Genomic DNA, 19,758 nt, shown 5'->3' on the forward strand with positions numbered 1-19,758 from the left:
CTCCATGTGCCAGTTGTGGATTTCCTGTTTGACTTTCAAACTCTGCAAAGTCTGCAAACAATACACACACGTACAGTATCTCATCATGGCAGCTGTATCACAGCTGCAGCGACTCCATCAAATGAAAGGGACGACTGTCATGTCTCCTGCGAGCATGTGGAGGACGTCATTGATGATGAAGCTGCCTTAAAGTTTGATGTCCATTTTTATGGGTTAGGATTTGAGCGTTTTATTCATTCAATCGTTTCAGCAAATACCTCGATATCAAGCTCTCTCGTGTCATTGTTTTTTTTTTTACAATTTAAAAAAATTAACTGTGCCTGCAACTGAGCCCTGGAGGTGAAAGAGTGGAACAGATGCTCTAAGTTCACAAGAGGGTTGACAAGGTCCTTCTCCACAATGGTGGACATATCTCTATTTTATTTTACTTTACTTTTGCAACATTAGCAACTCTTTCCACACAGTTCTTTCACGACAGACACTGCCAGGTTCACACTGTCACACACTGAAGTCAACAACATTAGGAAGATGAAAACAGCTCCTCATTAAATATCAGAGAAATGTTGATATAAAAACATCTGTATTCACTTTACTTTGGAGAGCATCGACTGTGGGACGTGGTGTCAAAGTGTAGTTGTTGTCTCTCTTCTTCTTCTTGATGAACAGATGCTGCCAATGTATGGAGAAGGAGAATGAATGATGGGCACATGACATGGCCAGGAGGAGCCCATGCATCACATGAGCTCACATACAGAGTTCAGTGCACGTCTGAAAGCGACTATGAGGCTTTGAGGAACACAACAAAACGCCACAAGGGTCAGAGTAACCGACTGAGACTCTGTAGACGTAGAAACATCAACCACATCATTCCCAAAATCAAAAAGTGAACTGATAGTCGCTTGTTTAATCAAGTATTTAGTCACTGCAGCAGTTTATCACAGACTGCCACACAGTCACAGCCGAAGGTAAAACCATGAGGTAAGTGTGACTTCCTTGTTTGTATGAAGTGTTAAAAAAAGATAAAAAAAAAAGAAAAAAACAAGAACAATGGTATGTCAATTCATTTTGAAAGACAAGACAAAGGTTTTTCTCTGTAGGTGAGAAGTCAAGACAAAACCACTTGGTTTCACACCTTCATTTCTCAGAATCTGAAGAAAACTGGCTCTAAATGAGCACTTTAGGAATAATGCATGAGACAAGCATGGGATTCAATGAACATAATCAGAGCATAATGTCCCATTTCTGCTCATTCTTGTGATAAAGTGTGCAGTCTGATCCAGACAGAAGAGGAGGAGAAGGAGGAAGAGGAGAAGGAGACATGCTGCTAACGATGGCGAGGCTGAGTTCACCACTCAGTCTCGTCAGGCTCATAAATTCACTTCAGAGTCTTATTGTCTAAAGACTTACTGTTTATCTCTTGACCTCACAGTTTTCAGTGAATTAATCTCCTACTGCAGTTTTCTGTGTGATCACAAAAATTGCAAAAAAAAAAAAAAAAGGAATTTCCCAAATGTGAGATGTGAGAAAGTGCAGCAAAGAAGAAAATCCTCTGGGAATGTTAAGGAATCTATGTTCAACCAACCTTTCACCCCCTCTTTCTATCTTGGTATCATTCTAGCTGCGTGACGAAGCAGATGAAGAGAAACATTTTTTTTATGAATCATTAGACCGTTATGTCCCAGGGTTATTTCTCTCATTTATTATCTTATTTATCTCATGATGTGTGATCGCTGCACTGAAGGAAAATCACAAAAGAGACTTCAGCTCATCCAAAAGTACAATAAAGGGACACGGAATCAGGCAGAGGATCTTTGCTTCAATCACAACTAACTATGTTGTTAAATTACTACTCATTTCTCAAGCAAGCTTGTAAAAAGCCTTTAAATTATGGAAATTTACCACTGGGGTTTGGCTTTATGTCTTAGTAAACTGAAGTAATATAAGTTTTCCACTGGCGCTTCAATAAATCCACAACTTTATACCGTAATCTGGGATAATTTGTTGTTTTAATCCATTGATTAATCTCACTTGTTTTTCTGTCAAAAAGGAAAACAATAATTATTTGTAATCTCAGGCTGAAGCATCGGCGTTCATGCTGCTCACATCCTTAGCGAGCTCAGTCACTGCAGTCCGACACATCACTGATTGAAGCCAGATGCCCCTCTCTCCTGCGCAGCCCAAAACTCAAACCACCTGTAGCCCCATCTCCGTTAGGAATTTACAGAGATTAAATGCTGCCACTATAATAACCACATGTGGGCCTCTGAGGTAGGCAGAGGTACTGTCAATCTGATAGCAGCAACACTGGATCTGCCTGTGTACGGTCTTCAGAACCCGGTGTGACCCCCATGAGGTCACAGTCCAGGAGCGCAGAGGGCAGCAGTGCTGGACTAAGCATCAAGAGGAACAGACGTGAGGCAATAACAGATCTGGTTTTTTTCTTTTAAGTCGGCCTCATTCAGTCACAACAGTCAATTTTGATTTTGGGTTTTGAGCTTCTGCTGATCACATTTCACACACACACACACAATTCTGCACAGCTTTCCTTTCTCAGGACACTACACTGACTTCCATTCATTTGGACCAAACCATAACTATTTAAAACCGGACCCTAACCTTAACCTATCCACTATACTGTACATATTTTGGCCCTAAACGTAACCAGTTCCTCAGAAATTAGGTTCTGCCTCATTGGGACCAAGTTTTGGTCTGGTTTTAGGAACTTTTATGACCAGGAACTTATTTACCTGAGGAAAAGAAATAATTAATTCCCAGGCATTTCCACTGCACCTCAAAGTTCCAGAAAAAGACACTTGGTCGTTTCATGACTCAAAGTCCAGCTAAACCTCCTCAGCAAATACGCTCAAAAGAGGCTGGACCTCGTCGTCCGTCCACTTGTCGCATGTGCTTCACTTTTGCACCATATTTAATGACTGATATGGTCTAGTTTAAAGGTGGGTGGCTTAAACAGCTGCACAACGTGTTCAATCAATCAATCAGTGTTTCTCACACTTCACACAGCCCCGCCCCTCTAAAGTTCTTGTTAATCTGAGAAGTCCCTAGTCATGAGTAGTTACTTCTTTCAATGAAAGTTTGGGGTCGAGGGAAAGTTTTCCCCAAGTCATTTAGGGGAAAACTTGCCAAGAATCTTTTTTCCTGGGTAAATGAGAAAGGTTCCTGTGGTGGTTTGTGCCAGAAAAGATCCCAAAGAGGTTACAAGTATACACACACTAATCTCCGTCCCTAACTCAATTCTCTAATGACCGTCACAAGCCAGCATCACATGTAAGCGGAGGAATCTAAGAGTTGAAGAGAGATCACTGCTTACACTTTTTACATTCTCTCTCTGCCTTCTTTATCATCTTCTTCTCCCTCCTCCAAACTCAAAGGGAGCCGTTATAACTCAACGTTGCCTTTGTACCCTCCATCGCGTTTGAACGACTTGGACTTGACCTGCAGGAGTTAATCCACCGAACACGACCAGAGGGATTCCCCTGCTCCAGCACACAGATCAGTTACTAACACAAAGGCAAAGCTCCACTTTTCAATGAGTGAAATCTAATTACATCACTGGTGACGTGAGGAAAATCCAGTTCCTGCAGGATCTAGTCACATTTTGACATGACACATACACGATCCTCTGCAAACTGCAGGCACAGGGTAAAAAATAAAACCCCACGACACTGCAGAAAATGTTGGCACAGAGGAAAACGCGATTTAGCAACTTTTCCTTGACACTGGTGCGTAAACACTGCTTGGGCAACAATCAGTGAGGCAGCAATACAATAATTTGACTGACTGTAATGTGTTCATTATATGAGGCAGTGCCATGCTGCTGCGCAATTAAGGAGCTCCACTCTGCGGCTTCCCCCGGTAATCAGGGTTAGAGGAGTACTGTGGCGCAGGCACAGCGTGAGTGACACAGCTAATGCATGCTTTTAGTCGGCAATTATGCAGGGGGGGAAGCTGGTGGACGCCCGGCGTGTGCGCAAAGACGCGCCGGAGAGTGGAGAACCTCAGCGCGGCACAGAGAGCGCGCGCTCTCCGCCTGTCACTCACGACTTCATGTGAGGATCGGCACAAAATGTTGACTTTTCGTTAATTATGAGTTTTTACTCACCAACAAATGCCACAGCTGTCAAAGTGAAACGCTGTGTTATCCCGAGCATCTTGGCGCACAAATCGAATCCCGCAGCTCCAGTTAGTTTTCCTTCTTTAACGTCCGGGGCTCAGAGAAACACAAACCTTCACAGAGTTCAGATCGCTAACAAGAGTCCACAGAGCATTTCATGAGCTGCAGCGGCATCGACAGTTTATAATCACAAGTCCCCCCCCGCCAGTCTCACACCGATGAGGATGAGCTCTGTTCCATTGCGTGTCGTCTCTGCAGCGTGAGCAGAGCTGGACAGACAGGGAGAGAGAAACAGGGAGGAGAAGGAGGAGAAGCAGAAGCAGCAGGAGGAGGAGGAGGAGGAGGAGGAAGGAGGGTGGGAGTGTTGTATGAAGTTCACTCAGTTAAAGGAGCTCACGAGCAAAGTTTTGCGGGGGCAAGGTCTGCGCCAGTGCATGGGAAAATACCAGTCAAATAACAGCAGCACAGTGATGTCACACTCTGAACAGATAGAGTTTCTCTCTGTGACACTGGAGCCTTCACATCAGCTGTGATAGAACCAACACAGCACACATTAAAACTGTAGTGACGCATACCTTTTATTTATCAACACATGTCCCTCACATTCTGACTGAGAACACAAGGAAGGGCCCCACAAAGTTTCCCAAAGAGAATGTTACTGCTCAAAAATGATTTAATCACACTGACGTTGTTGTTTTTTTAATCTGTAGAAAAGTTAAAGTTCCCTCGGGTAATATTTAGGAGCTTTCATTGGCAGAAATGCAATATTATACCCATAAATGTGTTCAAGTGTATAATCACTATAAAATATAAATCGTTAGGTTTTCATAGAATAGGCCCCGAGGGCATCATCTTGCAGCAAATCTTTGCGCCTATTAAACTTAAATAGGTTTTATTATAAAACGTTTTACAAATGATTATTGTAATAAGTAATAATACTAATAATAACTAATAATAACCTAATTTGCAGACTGGTGAGATAACCAGTCTCCTTTTCCGTGTATGAGCCATTCTGGCCCCGATGTCTGTGTGACTGTACTTGGATAATAAAGAGGACTTTTTGTGTGATGCGGGCCACCATGGTTTCATGCTGATGTATCTGCATCGTTAAAGTAGCCACTCAAGGAAGTTCAGGAAGTAGTATGAAAGTAGGGTTAGGGACTCCACTAGCTACATAAAACAAAACAAAAAAACTCTTTTTGAATGGAAGTCTATGGGAAAATGAGTCTGCATCAAACTTCAGTTAACATTTTCCTGTAGATTTAACGGTCTCGATCACTGGTTTCGTAAATGATGTTCCCATTTAAGGGGCCACACGGCTGCTGTAGTGGTTAGCACTCTCTTGCAGCAAGAAGACTCAGGTTTGCGACCCAGTCTGAACAAGGGGCTTTCTGCATGGAGTTTGCATGTTCTCCCCGTGGGTTTTCTTTGGGCTCTCCAATTTCCTCCCACAGTCCAAAGACTAGCAGATTTGGGGATTAGGTAAATTGGCCACTCTAAACTGACCGTAGATATGAGAGTGAATGGTTTGTCTCTATATGTGTCCCTGTGATTGACTGGGAACTGTCCAGGATGTGACCCTGCCTATCGCCCTGTCAGCTGAGATTGGCACAGTGCCCCCTCCTGTGAAGGTTAAAGCGGTAGAAGACGGATGGATGTTCCCATTCAAAAGAAAATAGACGATAGCTCGGCACATAAGAGTGGACAGCAGTGTGATTGACAGCTGGTATCGTCCAGAGCAGCCTGGTTGCAAATGCCAGGTCTCGAGGCCTCATAATCGGAGTTCATTTTGCAACTGTAATGGACTACGTCACGTGTTTATTTACACAGTCTATGGCCGCCAACAAACACATTTCACATTGTGAAACTGAAGCTTACAACCCAAACAAATAACAGCGACGTTCCTTTCTGATATGTAAAGACCACCATAGTTTCCTGACAGACTTTGGGAAAGCTAATTCTTACGCACCGGACCTTTATAGCTGGATTCTATCAACTTTAAGAGAAATGCATGTGAGTAAAACCAGTATTAGACTAAAAATAGGGAAGTGATGAACAGCAGATATAAAGCATTGTTGCTTTTGCCGTTCATAAAATTGCCTTCATGCCTCTTTGGCCCTCGACTCTATCTGCCAGAGTCCTACACTCATTTAGCAGCTGTGGGATTGTGATGAAAGTTATATGGTCACTGCTGTATAAAGAGGTCACCGACCATTTACAGTTTCTTCTGTGGCTCCTGAAAGAGGTTTTACATATGAGACATCAATAATGAAAAGACTGCTTTACAGTTTAAAAGCAGGCTTTTCTTTTAATAAAGGTGATGTCCTGAGGATCAGCCCTGGTTGATTTGGTAACACCTTCACTTACAGGTGGTAATGTTCTGTTACTGCAGATCAGAGAGCCATGGGGACGCAAAGAAATTATAATTTGAATGTAGAATTTGAGCAGCAACAGCAGGGCTGTGCCACTGCCCCCTGCAATATTTCAAAAATGAAATTAACTTGTTTTGCAGAGGGATTTTAACGAGCCATATTGCTAAACACACTGACAATAAATAATCCTAATTAAGGTCCACTCGTGTTTCACCAGTGAAATGTTTTTAATAAGAAGCAAGCAGCAGGAGTAGAAAATGTGTGGTTTGCATTAGCAGCAGATAAATATCTGAAAATGTCACCACAGACACTCAATTCATAAGACTGTGACTACACTACACTGCAGTGAATTAATCAGCGGGTTGTAGACTTGACAAGCTCATACATTCAAAGAAAATGTCCTTAATTCATCATCTGCAACTTTGCCTTTTAAGAAAATAAAAGGCCCAAACTGGGAAATACTTGTTTTGGATGAAAGAAACTAAAGCTGAGTGTTGCATGTGTTCGGCTGCTTGTGTCCCTGAAAAATCCATCCCTGAGGACTGATAAGGTTACAAAAGGTGCAGGTTCAAATACTCCAAGTTGTGGTGCAGAATCAAGATTGACAGCTGGGGCGAACTCAGCAAAATCACATGGAGATTATCATGGGATTATTATAGGAAGAGTGGTGGAGGCCCCGAGATATACCAGTGATTTCAGAACACCACACAAGTGCAATGTTACCTCTAATTCTAGAACATTTCTTTTTCTGTTCAACACAGTTTCTGAAAGCGGGAGGTCCACTGTAAACTGATACTGTGGGCAATTTTTTTCCAGTCCTGTCCATAATCCTGTAATAAAGCCAGCCTACCTCCGATCTGTAAAGCTTTCACACAGTTGTATATGTTATTGTAATCATCTTGAAATGGTTCACAGGTAGAACATACACATATCTAGGTATAAATGATCTCTTTGCTCAAGTGGGGTTGTAATTGGAGCTGTAGAATTGTACAATACTTAACTTAAGTTGTCCAGAAATAGTCGCCCTGACAGTTTTTTTACCAGTTCATGTGTATTTTCCAAAGAAAATACGTGCTGTGTCTAAGATGTCACCAGACGATCAGGGCGTAACAATTTTCAATAAATATCTAATTGTGATCATTTTGCGATTAAAATGATGACTGTGGGATATTTGTGCAGATCTGTGAGAAACAAAATATGTTCTATTCAGTCTGTAGAATAAGATGTGTATAGATCAAGACAATAATTGATAAATATTACATTTTGAAACACATTTGGCTTCAACAAAATTGGAAATTGCAGTAGGCTGTGTTGCGATTTTCGGTTGATCGGAGTCCATGAAGTCTTTTTCCCTTTCTGTCTTTTATCATATGCAAATAATCATTTTATTTGAATACAGAGTTGTTGTAACCATTGGTTACATCATTGTTTTTGAAAATACTGTAGCTGAACTGTATCCATCAGATTTTAATTGATATTACCTGTTACCACGTTGTCAGTAATTCGATGTTTGCCACTGCATGTATGGAGTGACTAAAAAAAAATTGTAGAGCTGTTTCATTAAAGACAAGTTGATTGTTGAGTTTCATCTGCAGGTTATTAACATATTTTCTGTACCTACAAATGCCTTTTCAGTAGTGTTGTTACTTTTTGTCTTGTGTCCTTCAGAACTAAAATTCTCCTCCCTCTGAGCGTGTACATACAATGCCAAACAACCATCGCTGGACTTTCGAGGCCCGTGTCATGAACACATCTGCAACCTCAGTCTCCCAGTGAACGAGACAGTTTACAGGGGTCCATCCTGTCTTCAGCCCTGCAGATATCTCTCAGCTGAGACTCAGGAAGACTCGTTTCCATGCATTTCCTCACGACACTGACCCTTCCCCACCCATCTCCCCCCCTTTCCTCCTCGGCCCACTCACTCTCCTTGTTATAAAAATGTAGTAACACCACTCCATGTTTTCATTTTTTGAACCCAGCACGGTTTCCTCCCCTTCCTCAGCCCCGTTGTCTTTCATCCTGACATACAATATTCCTTTATTCTGAAAGTCTATTCTAATGTGTTTTTCTCCCCCCCCCCCGCAACCCATGACTGTCTGTATACACTACATGCAGACAGGAAGAGACCATTAGGCGTGTACAAGATACAAGACTCTCAGCGTCCCTAAAGAATCAGCGGTACCTTCATTCAATTTTGCAAGTGCTTTCTTTGAATAAGGACACTTTTCTTCAATCAGTGTACCTTGTCTGACGTGCTTTCTGCCGTACAGGGCGCCACACTGTACGTCCCAAAGACAGCAAATCCCTTTAAGTGAAGAAAATGTACGACGGACAATAAAGATGTGCAGACTGAATCAGTCAGGTCATGTATGAAAGCCAGGGAGTAGACGCTTTCCCCTAAATTACAACCTTTCCCCTCCAGTGAAATCTATTTACAGAGAGAATCTGAGGAATCTCTAATGTATACAAGTGGAGAGTGGTTGTGTGTAAAGGTAGGTGACAGCTCACAGTAAACATACACTATGTATGGTATTCCCCAATACTGCAATGCATGGTCATGTGGTACCTAGAAATGTAAATTATACTGTGTTGGACTCGCAAGAAACTCAATATTATTAAATTAACAACACATCAAATGGACATTACGTTGTGTGCTAAGGTCCATCTGCAGCAGCACATACTGTATATTATCACAGAACAGAGAATTCGGCTTTTAAGGATGTGTAAACAGGTCACTATTAACATGCTGAGTTTGAAAGATGGTGTTGTGTTTACAGCTTGTTTTGCTGCCCCCAGGTGGCTATGAAAAGAGGAAGGTCAGAGGACACAAGAGTGCAAAGTTTAGTTCATTATTTAAAGCTGTAGAAATACAATAATACTTTTCTGTGTCCGCTTTCATACTGTACACTTAGTGAAGCCTAAGCTTAAGTAATCTGTGTTCATACACTTAACAAAACTGCTCCAGGATGTTGGAACAAACACATCTGTTTTCACAGACATCCCATGACCAGCAAGCTGACCTCTATATATTGTAAAATGGGTTAAGGAACCTGTAAGGACCACATTAACTCCTCTTTCTGGCATTTCTATTTAAAACAAATTAAGCCAGTAATCAACCTACTGAGCCACTGGCAAAAATAGCTGCAATGTAAAATGAAACATAAAAAAAAAAAAGGTCTCAGAGGAAGTGTTTTTTTCTCTATTGACATTATTAGCAAATCAAATCAAAACCAGAGCAGAGCAGAGAAGAGCAGCCAATTCTCCTTTCTAGGATCGTCTCAGGAGTCAAGAGTTGTATTAGTGGGTGGACTGATACAGCAACGTGTTGCTATATAAGGACATGTTGGCTCTACACTGATGTATTGTTCAGCTTCTGTATTTTAATCACAGACAAACAGTAAGGGAGAGACTCTACGCTGCACGACTGTGCAGCTGCTTCGGTGTAAGCGTGACTGGGTATGAACTTCAGGGAAAATGGGAAAGTCCTGTGTCAGCTCTCTGTGAAGTTAAGCAGATTATGATTATGCTTCCAACTCTTAAGATAAAGCAGAGCAAAGGGAGCACATGGAAATCTCTTATGTCTCTTTTGAATATCATATGTGGATATTATGCTTCATTTCCTGGGGTCAGTTCTTGCTCATGATGCCCTTCAGAGCACAGTTATCCCTCACCCACGCCTGACTTGCAAACATGTATTTTCCAACTAAAAGGCCAGAGCTTTTTGGTGTTTCAATCTGTGACAATAATCAACACGCTGTCTTCAAAGCTGCCCTCCAGTCTCCCTCTGGGCAGCTGGAAACAACAATGTGACACATGTGGGCAGCAATTAGATGTCTCATCAGTCTCCTCCCTCCTGCAGCTTCACTCATCCCCACAGAGAACCAGCACCAGCAGGTCTCGACCCTTTGACCCTCACAACACTGAGTCAGAGTGTCAGTTTCCGGGCTGACCACTGCTTCTCTGTCTCCTACTCTGACATTTAAAGTGAATTTTGGTGGAAATATTTATGTCCAACTGCGCGACAACTGAAAACTTTGCGACTCCCCGTTGTCGAACACCAAACATCTACCAATGAATGACGTCCCATTACGATTTGTGTTTACTCGTGAAAATGTCCAGTGTGAAACATCAAGGAGAAATGCATTATACGACGCACATTTGTATCGTGTATAATAGTTTTTTTAAGCCTTCGAATAGGCCTTGTTTTGTGAATCCCACCATCATGTTTCTACAGTAGCCTGACGGGACAAACCAGTTAGAGCGCACTTTCCACATTTTGAAATAGAAGTTCACGATGCAAAGGACACTGTAGCTGATGCACTCGGGGGAAAAAGAGGGTTGAACTCTTTGTTACAATCTATAACATAAGCGTGTTAACACCATGACGTGGAGGCATGTTGGTAACGTCAGCCTCAAAACAGCAGCTAGTCTAACTCTGGAGTCTTGTTTCTTCCTGCGTGCTGTGAAAAGACTGAGCTGCATTGTTGTGGAAACTGTGTGTCCAAACCAGTTAGAAGCCATTCTGTGTCTGGGTTTTGCCTCATATAACTGTGACAGCCTAACAATGACAGGAATGTCATTTCCGTCAAAAATCTGTCCCCGGACCGTGTGTTGGTGTCAGTGCACAGGAAATTTGGTGGGGCTTCGCTGAGAGGAATGGATTGTTTTAGGGATGATAAGTCACTTCCTGCGCGCAGTTTCACACTAATTTGCCCTTCAAGGAGTCTTTGCATGCATCCTTCGATACTGTGAGAATCATATACTGATGAATGAGCTGCTGTAACGACTTTTCTCTCTTGTCCCATTAGAGAGGCATGCGTCATATGCACACATCCACGCACATTTACAGCTGTTTCCTGCGTGTCACATCACATTTCTTGGCATGTTGCAGAGCCATTGTGATTAGAGGATATCTTTTTCAGGTTTGTTTTTGGGGGGGGGCGGGGTTCTGTGTGTGCAGGAACGGGCGAGGTCTATTCCTTAAGTTTTACTTCCACTTGAATGATGTACAACTAACCTTTGTCAACCCCACAGTCACTGACAGTTCATGAAGTAGACAGTGGAGTCACAAGCGACGGTTATCCAACACCACAGCCTCTCTGGACTAGCCACGAGTTGAATAATGGGAGGAAATCTACGGTATCTATCATTCTGTCAGTGAGGCCACACAAAGGATAATCCAGTGTGAGAGTGAAATGTCACCTGTTACCATATTATAACAGATATCATTAAAAATGTGGCTGCACAACAGACTTAACTAAAGTCATTTCCGTGCTGTCAAAGTTTTTCTAAAGTCATCTGTGAAGTTCACCGCTATTTATTTTCTCTAAAGTCTTTGTATGGTGGTGACCAGTCACAATGTCACCCAGCCGGGAATCAAACCCACAACCTTCGAGTCGACAGACAACTCACTCTACCACTGAGCTACCTTCGCCCCAAAGTTACCACCTCACAGAGTTAGCATTATGCACTGTATGAAGCATGAGCGGAGATACGAGCAGGAGGCTGAGAAGGTGTCAATCCATGGTTCTCAAACAGTGGTACGTGTACCACCAGTGGTAAGCGGGCTTCCTCCAGTGGTACGCGAAGGAAAATCAGAAATACTGTTCTATATGCCAGGGTATGAGATCAGAGTGGAGCTGAATGGAAAAAAAATAAACAATGATAAATGAAATAACCTTATATCTAGCTCCATCTTAATCAACTTTCACTGTACCAGTTTTAATTATCTTATTGGGAATAAATCTGCCTCCTGTGAAAAGACTTTACTCGGCCTATTTACACCACTTTGAGAGCTCAGTATTTTCTCAGGTGGTACTTGGTCTAAAACATTTGAGAACTACTGCAGTATATTTAAAAAAAAAATGTAAAAAAATATCTGTAATACACAACGTCACCAGAGTATAAAATTCAGTTTAAATCTAAGTCTGATTTAAAGCCCTGCTTACATGCACTTATGTTTACAATGAAACAGTTGTTAGTCAATGTAATAGTCCTCGTCTTTATACTGGCAGTGGCAGTGAAGAAATCCAGCTGTGAAAATACAGTATGAGAGATGGGGAAAGAACTCTGTGGGCTTTTTTCTGTCAAAACACAATTACAAATTCAGCTGAAACAAATGGCTTTGCATAAGTCAAATCAAATTGAATTTAAAACATACATTTGGAAGACACTTCTTAATCTGACGGACTCTTTCAAAGCTTTGCACTGCATGTTTGTCCCTGGTCTGATAACAGTTGAGTCCCACATGGCAGGTATCACTTCTCAAAGAGAGAGAGAAAAGAGGGAATGATTACAGCTACCAGAAAACCTTGTGCTTGTGCGTGTGTGGCAGATTTGAAACACTTAGATTTAAACATAAACAGGTTTCCCGTCATGCAGCCAAGGACGAAATAAGTCATATGCAACAGCTTTTTAGCATTAAAATACGTTGTATATTACTTTGTCTTCTGCATCTGTTTTATTATACAATGGCTAAATGACAAATGTTTTTGAGGTAATTTGAGACTTCATACATTCTTACATCTTTTTATGTAACACTTGCCCATTTCCATTCACTAGAATCAAATCCAATTGCCCGTTATTAACTGCAAACCCTCAGAATAATTAATCATAATCATAGATTAACACACAGCACTTTCTGTCATAGCTACTCAACAGTGCAGGTTGCAGCTTCAGTTTAAACTTACAGTGAGTGTTAAACTGTATGGTATGCAGTGTTGTAATGTAAACAAAGTACAAATACTTTGTTACTGTACTCAAGTACAAAAGTCACGTACCTGTACTTTACTTTGTTATTTATAGTCTACTCTACATTTCCTCTAACTATCTTTGTTACTACCAAATAAAATCAGAAGAAAAAGAAGAGTTGGTAATAGTCTGTATTTATATAGAGAGCTTTTCTAGTCTTGATGAGCTGCTTTACATATCAGTTTTGCCATTCACCCATTCACACATCTTTCATACCCATTCACGCTCCACAACATGGGGTTAAGTGTCTTGCTCAAGGACACATTTAGACTAGCAGGGACTGAAAGTGAACACTGAGCTAACATGGCTCAATCCTAACTCCACACTTTTTTAATACTTTTACTTCTAAAACTGAAGTACATTTTATATCAGAAATTACTTTTGATATTAAAGTACAGTAAATGTCATATACTATAAGACTTTTACTATTAATATTTGAAAAGGTGACTTCAACTTCTATCAAAGTCCTTTTCTGGTAAGATAAGGATTCAAGTATCCCTTTTAGGTTACTTTATACAAGACTGCATGGTATGCACTTGACTTTTATCACATTTTATTTTGCCAACTCTGTCACGTCCATCCGATCCAGAGCTTCTCCAAAGGATTGTCACAGGTGGTAAAGCTGAAAACTGCCAGTGAAACATTCATAACACACACAGGAACACGACACCATATGATACAGTAAGATTTTGTTACTGCCTGAGTAAAACACTGTGTCAGGCAAGTGACAGTTTTACAGTAAAAAAAGAAATAAAATGGCAAAAACGGCTTGTTTTGTTTATGAATTCCTACATTACAACTGAGAGGGGGTTCATTTTTGACAGATTTAGTTTTGGTGTGTGACTGCGGTGAATATGAATCCAGGGGCAGACAAGGGCATCAGCGGGTCACAACTTCTCAAGTATATGCTGTGGTACTCAGTGGGAATATTGTGTATGTGTGTGTGTGTGTGAGTGTGAGAGAGACCCCTCCCCTTGTGAAACCAGATGATGATTGAGATCATAAGGTCTTCATGCCCCCTCATCATGTTCACGTTAACTTGACTTTTTCGACCACAGAGTTCATGTTTTGGGGATGAACATCAGTTGGCCTCTGACCACAACCGGTGGGCAGCACAGGGAGTCATCTGGTGAGGATTATTAACAGGTACCAGTTAAATCTGCAGTGGACCCGGGTGCTTTCAACACCTTTATGTTGTTTTTCAGAGAGGGAAGAAGTTTTCTGTGCAACCGTGTATAAGCACTCAAAGTACAGGGGTATTAGTGTATATTATAAGTGTATTTAAATGGGTCTGTTGATCGTGTAATGGTTTATTTTTGTAGATACAATTCCTTAATGATTATTTTTAATATCCTGCCGATTGTACGTTTGTAAATGAAAGAACTTATAAAATGTTGGGCAAACAATACTTCAAAAGTCAAAGATATGTAGTTAAATAAAATCCAAAACAATTGACTAATAACTAAAGCTACGACTGTGTAAAAGAATGATAGATACTGATGCTTTAATATTGAGACATTTAATAAAATTACTATTAATATTTTTAATTGAAGGACATTTAACATTAGAACAATATGTGAGTCAGTGTATTTATAGTGACCGCTGGTTGGTTGGTTGGCCTGAAAGTGAACGCGGGTGCCTTAACTGTTTCAACATTTCTGTTGAGAAAATAAACCAAATGTTGAGCGTGAGGTCTGCTGTGCTGCAGGGGTCATCAGTCGTCCACGGCCTCTGTAATCACAAGTTCTCTCACTGGTCTACACTCAGGTCGGTGCTTTCACCACTCAGTCACTGTAAGGTTTTATTTAATGTTCACGTCAATGGACGGCTGTCTGTTGACTTTCTCTGCGGACACTACAAATGTCTGTGCAAATGTAAACGTGTGTGTGTGTGTGTGTGTGTGTGGAGTTTCTTACAGCTGGGTTTCAGAACCTCTGGTGGTCCCATTGTTCAAGGCTTCCTGCAGAAATCTAGTGGGGGGGAACAGAGGAAAGGGAGGATCACACAAATATGGAAACACAATAAGATAAGAAATCCATGTTCATTTTTGGTTGAAAAAGAATTACTCTTACTTTCTATATTACAACATAAAGGACACACAGACACTTGTTCACAATATAATGCATGAGAGAATGCAGACCCAATTTGTCAGGGTTCATGTCTGAAAACATCTCATGAGAGCAGTGACAATAAACCAAGACAGTGAAGTTCTTGTTCAGATAACTCTGTTAATTCTCAGTAGGCGACGTTCATCGCTACATCAGATACTTTTCACATTCATTTTACTATGAAAGGACTCACTGCACGTGTTAACTACAGTTTTCAGTAAAGTTTGAATTGTTCAAATTGTGAAATAAACACAAATCTGCCGAATAATTATTAATTAAGACATTCTACTGGTCCATGTCCTTGATATAAAGCTTTTAATGCATGTGTTCAACCGCCTGCCATGATGTCAAATTGCTCTTTGGTCTGTTGCGTTACACACCATGGATGTATCGCCTCACTGTTATGTTTATTGTTCATGTCACCGTGAATGGGACGAAGGCAAAGCACTTCCCGTAATTGTGCCTAGCAGCAGCAGATGTTGAGTAGACATTATTTTTGCTGCTGTCTTTCGCTCATCTCATCATTCACTCTCCCTCTTGCTTTAGTGTTCTTACTGTTGTTACTGTGCATGGCATGCAGCCTTATTTAACCCACCTGACCTCAAAGGCAGCGCGTCCTTGGACGTGCCGCCATCATTATCGCACTGTGAATCGCACCAAACTTCTGTTTCAGCACCGTTCATTTTCACACCGGCGCAAACCACAGAAACAATATCAGTCATGGAGAAATTTGCAGCTGTGACCTTTAATTGTCCAATTATTTCCCAGCAGGTCGGCCTCTTTAACTATCTTGTGTCTATGTGGTAACAAGCTGCAAGAAAACTGATAGTATATTCGTTTTTCAAACCCTGCACATCTGATCCCAAAATGATTCTGCTTTTTCTCAACCTTCCAGTATCCACAGGGGCTTCTGGACATCCCAAGCTGTTAAATATAATTATATTTTCTTAGCCATTACTCTCCAGTGAGATGTAGTGAAGCAGGCAATTGAAAGATCCTGTAATTCACTTACAGCGGCATGATGGTAAGTGACTCTCCTTGGTCTTCTTCATGGGAGAACTGTCTTAAAAGTGTGTGTGCATGTGTCTATGTGAGCCTGTTCTTGAGCATTTGTATAGAGAGGGCACTAAGGGTCAACCCTTTGCCCAATCCATAGACAGGAAATGGCTCCAATATGGGCCTGAATGTGGCCTCCTTTAATGCTCTGGGGAGTGATTTAGGCTTCTTGTCAAGACCAGAACTGCAGGATCAGTGAGCAAAAATGTACAAAGTGAGAAATACAGATGTTTTGTTCGGGTCATTTAAAGCCATTGCCTTCACAGGGACCCAAAGGTTTTATTAATCGTGTCAGTGGGGTAGCAGCTGATGAGCTGATATGTCAGATAACATTTTTGTCCAGCGTAATATTTAAATATTATAACAACCAAGACATCTGCCACTATGACCTATTTTAATTTTCCTTCGCATCTTTGCAGACTTTGGTATGAGGACCATTTGCCCTTAGACTTTTTTTTCCAGGCCAAAATGGTTTGTGGCTTGCGCATCTTGTCATCTTGGACCGTGTGCAAGTATGCTACCTACATGGTCAGAGTGTCAGTCCACTGTCTTGGCTGTGATGGTAGCAGTAGAGCTGGATGTTTACACAGAGCATATTTCCAAGTGTCTGGGGAATCATCTCTCCAAGGAATTTTTAGGACCATTCTCAAAGGCTCCTTAACGTCAGAGTAGAAGACAGTGTTTGTCACTTGTTGCCTCTTTCTGTTGTGTTACGACTTTCCTAGCAGAGTTAATCAGGTATCAGTACCGTTAACTTCATCGGATTTTCTGACACAAGCTCTGACTTCATCGCTCTTAAGGAGGAGACACCACTGTGCGTGGTCGCCAGTGATGGAATGTTATTAATATTGGGATGTTTTCATTTTATGATAGGATAATCTAATATATAGTACTTCTTGTATGTATATATGTATATACTTGATGTATTATACCACTTAAACAATGTTTAGGCAGTTGTCAGTCCCAGTCCAAATGTCTGAATTAAAACTGGTTAATTAAAGTTCTATAAATGTACTTTCCATGACCGTCTAGACTACTGCACCATACATATCCACCCCCTAAGTAGAAAAACAATAAAGCCAAATATTGCTAACAATAACACTGTAGAAAAGAAAAAGTTGTGGGTTAGCTAGAAAGCTAACATAGCAAGTAACATAGCGGTCATTAGCTCTCAGCCCAAGAACTGCCTTGATGGCATAACAGGCATGAAGTGTATGTATTGTCGTTTATATACATTAGCCTATACCACAACGGCAAAAAAAAACAAAGCCTAGCTTATACCTTAGCTTATTTTGAACATAAATCCCCCACGGTCTCATAAAGCACATAAGATTATTGGGTTAACCACCTGTTTTTGCAGAGGCTCAAGTTCAAAATGAACTCTGCTGCCACCATTTATGCTACCAGGAGCAGTTTAAGTTCAGGATTACGGATTTAAAAGTATGAAAACTGACCATGCCACTCAGCTTAACGGGAAAATGGAGTCACAGGGTCCCAGATATAAAATATTAAGATGTATGAGATATAAGAAAGACTCCTGAGCAACATCACTTTGTGCCAACTAACAAAAAGCAAAAAGAGACCATTTACCAGGTATCTAAAACATGACTCGGTAAATAAAAAAAATATTCAGCCACTTTAACATTCAGTGATTATAAGTACTCTAAGTAGACTGTACTTTGATTGATTAATTAACACAGATAAAGATAAACCTGGAAAAAACATTTTAAGTGTGCATTCAAGTACTGTTTTTTGTGCTTCTTTTCTAAATGCACTCTAGGCTACTTAATATGACAAAACATCAACTATTCTGAACTATTCTAAATTTATATATAGGTACTGCATCTTTGATCAGAATCACTTGTTGCTTCTGCAGTGAACGTCATCTAATTTCCAGTTAAGTCCTCCAACTTTGGGAGACAGTTGTCCAGAATTTGATGAAGGCAGAGCAGAGCTGTATGGCATTATGTCCGCTTAATTCATAACAATTCAAGAACTCTTGCTGATGATGATTGCACTCGTCTTAATGGAAACATTTAGTAACATCACACCGTGAACCTTTAACAAGATGATCTAATTGTTGGCAGTGTTTACTTAATGTAACCCCTCATAACCTAATAAACGTTCTCGTTAAAATGTTATCTGGTGGTTGAACCATTACATGAATGAAGGTATCCAGTTTTTGTTGCATTGATTGGATATTTGAGGAAAGGAGACACATGACAATGAATAGTTACACCAATGTCTGTGCAGTGTACATTATTGTCTTGTAAATCTGTACATGTTTCACAGCTGCAGGGGACTGAGCCCCTGTTACACGACACTACGGTCCATACAAGGACAACTGTATCTCCAGAGGATTCCTCTCCTGCAAGACTGAATGCAGGCGCACTGCAAAGACCACATAGCATAATCAAATCATGCATAATCATCAGCAAATCATAAACTAAAGTAGAATAATATATTGGTGTGATTGCAACACTGGCCCTATTTCAATAGGATTTCCTGCTGGAATTCTGTGTAATATTTACGTATCATGCTGAACAGCATAGGCTGCAGGTGCATATTCAGTGTCCTGTAATACGAATCACGTATCAAATGGAATCACAGGGCATAAGATCATTCATTTATCCATAACTAGAGTTCATTTGCGTCAAAACGTTTGTCTTGTTCTGGACATGCTTGCTACCGCTTCCAATTGTTTTCTGATTTTATTGTTGTTTTTTATATATTTTCCTTTTTCCAGTAACTTTCCTCCCACAGGAAATTAGAGGAGAGGGAAGAACAAAGGCAGGCAAGGTAGATCACACATACTGTATATCAAAGCAACAGCATGAGTATGCATTACTCAGTTTAAAGAAACACTGAAGCCAGACCTGCATTCATAGGTTCGGTATAACTCTAGATTCTCTTTTCCTCCACACCCCGCAGCAAAATTTGTTAAATATCTCAATTTGGACAAGGTGAAGAGGAAGAGGGAAGAAGAGTAGGGTCAAGTAGAGGACAAATGGGAGTTTATTCACCACATCATCATCATCATTATCATCATCAACAACAACGAATGGACATCTGCCAAGGACAAGTTTGCAATAATCTTAAGTGACAAGGTGGAGCTGGAGCCAATTATAACCTTACAGCTAATAAACAATTTGCTAAAGTTAGAGACCTAAGTAAAGATGCTGCAATTTTCTTTAAAATCCCATAAGTAGTAAATTGTAGTTAATAAATTAACTTAAGGAAAAGGCTTCATCAATATTCAATTTGAGCATCTTAAATGCCCATAATGTCTGCACAGTACAGAATATAACTCTAGAAAACACACAAAGAAGGACAATAAAAA

General features: G+C 40.7%; 1 protein-coding gene and 1 long non-coding RNA gene across 2 annotated transcripts in view; both read right to left on the reverse strand.

Annotated features, from left to right (window-relative positions):
• The window catches only part of itga1 (integrin, alpha 1), a 54,142-nt gene extending 49,741 nt beyond the window's left edge, over nt 1–4,401 (reverse strand). The window contains exon 1 of the mRNA XM_058617362.1: nt 4,121–4,401. Coding sequence (XP_058473345.1) covers nt 4,121–4,169 — 49 coding nt within the window. The 5' untranslated portion in view covers nt 4,170–4,401. The remainder of the gene's footprint in view (nt 1–4,120) is intronic.
• A 10,426-nt stretch (nt 4,402–14,827) lies between these two features.
• LOC131446185 (uncharacterized) overlaps nt 14,828–19,758 on the reverse strand; it is a 39,289-nt gene continuing 34,358 nt past the window's right edge. Inside the window, exon 5 of the long non-coding RNA XR_009233898.1 lies at nt 14,828–15,224. This is a non-coding gene — a long non-coding RNA (uncharacterized LOC131446185). The remainder of the gene's footprint in view (nt 15,225–19,758) is intronic.

Source organism: Solea solea, chromosome 19 (assembly GCF_958295425.1).
Source record: "Solea solea chromosome 19, fSolSol10.1, whole genome shotgun sequence".
In the NCBI taxonomy this organism is placed as follows: domain Eukaryota; kingdom Metazoa; phylum Chordata; class Actinopteri; order Pleuronectiformes; family Soleidae; genus Solea; species Solea solea.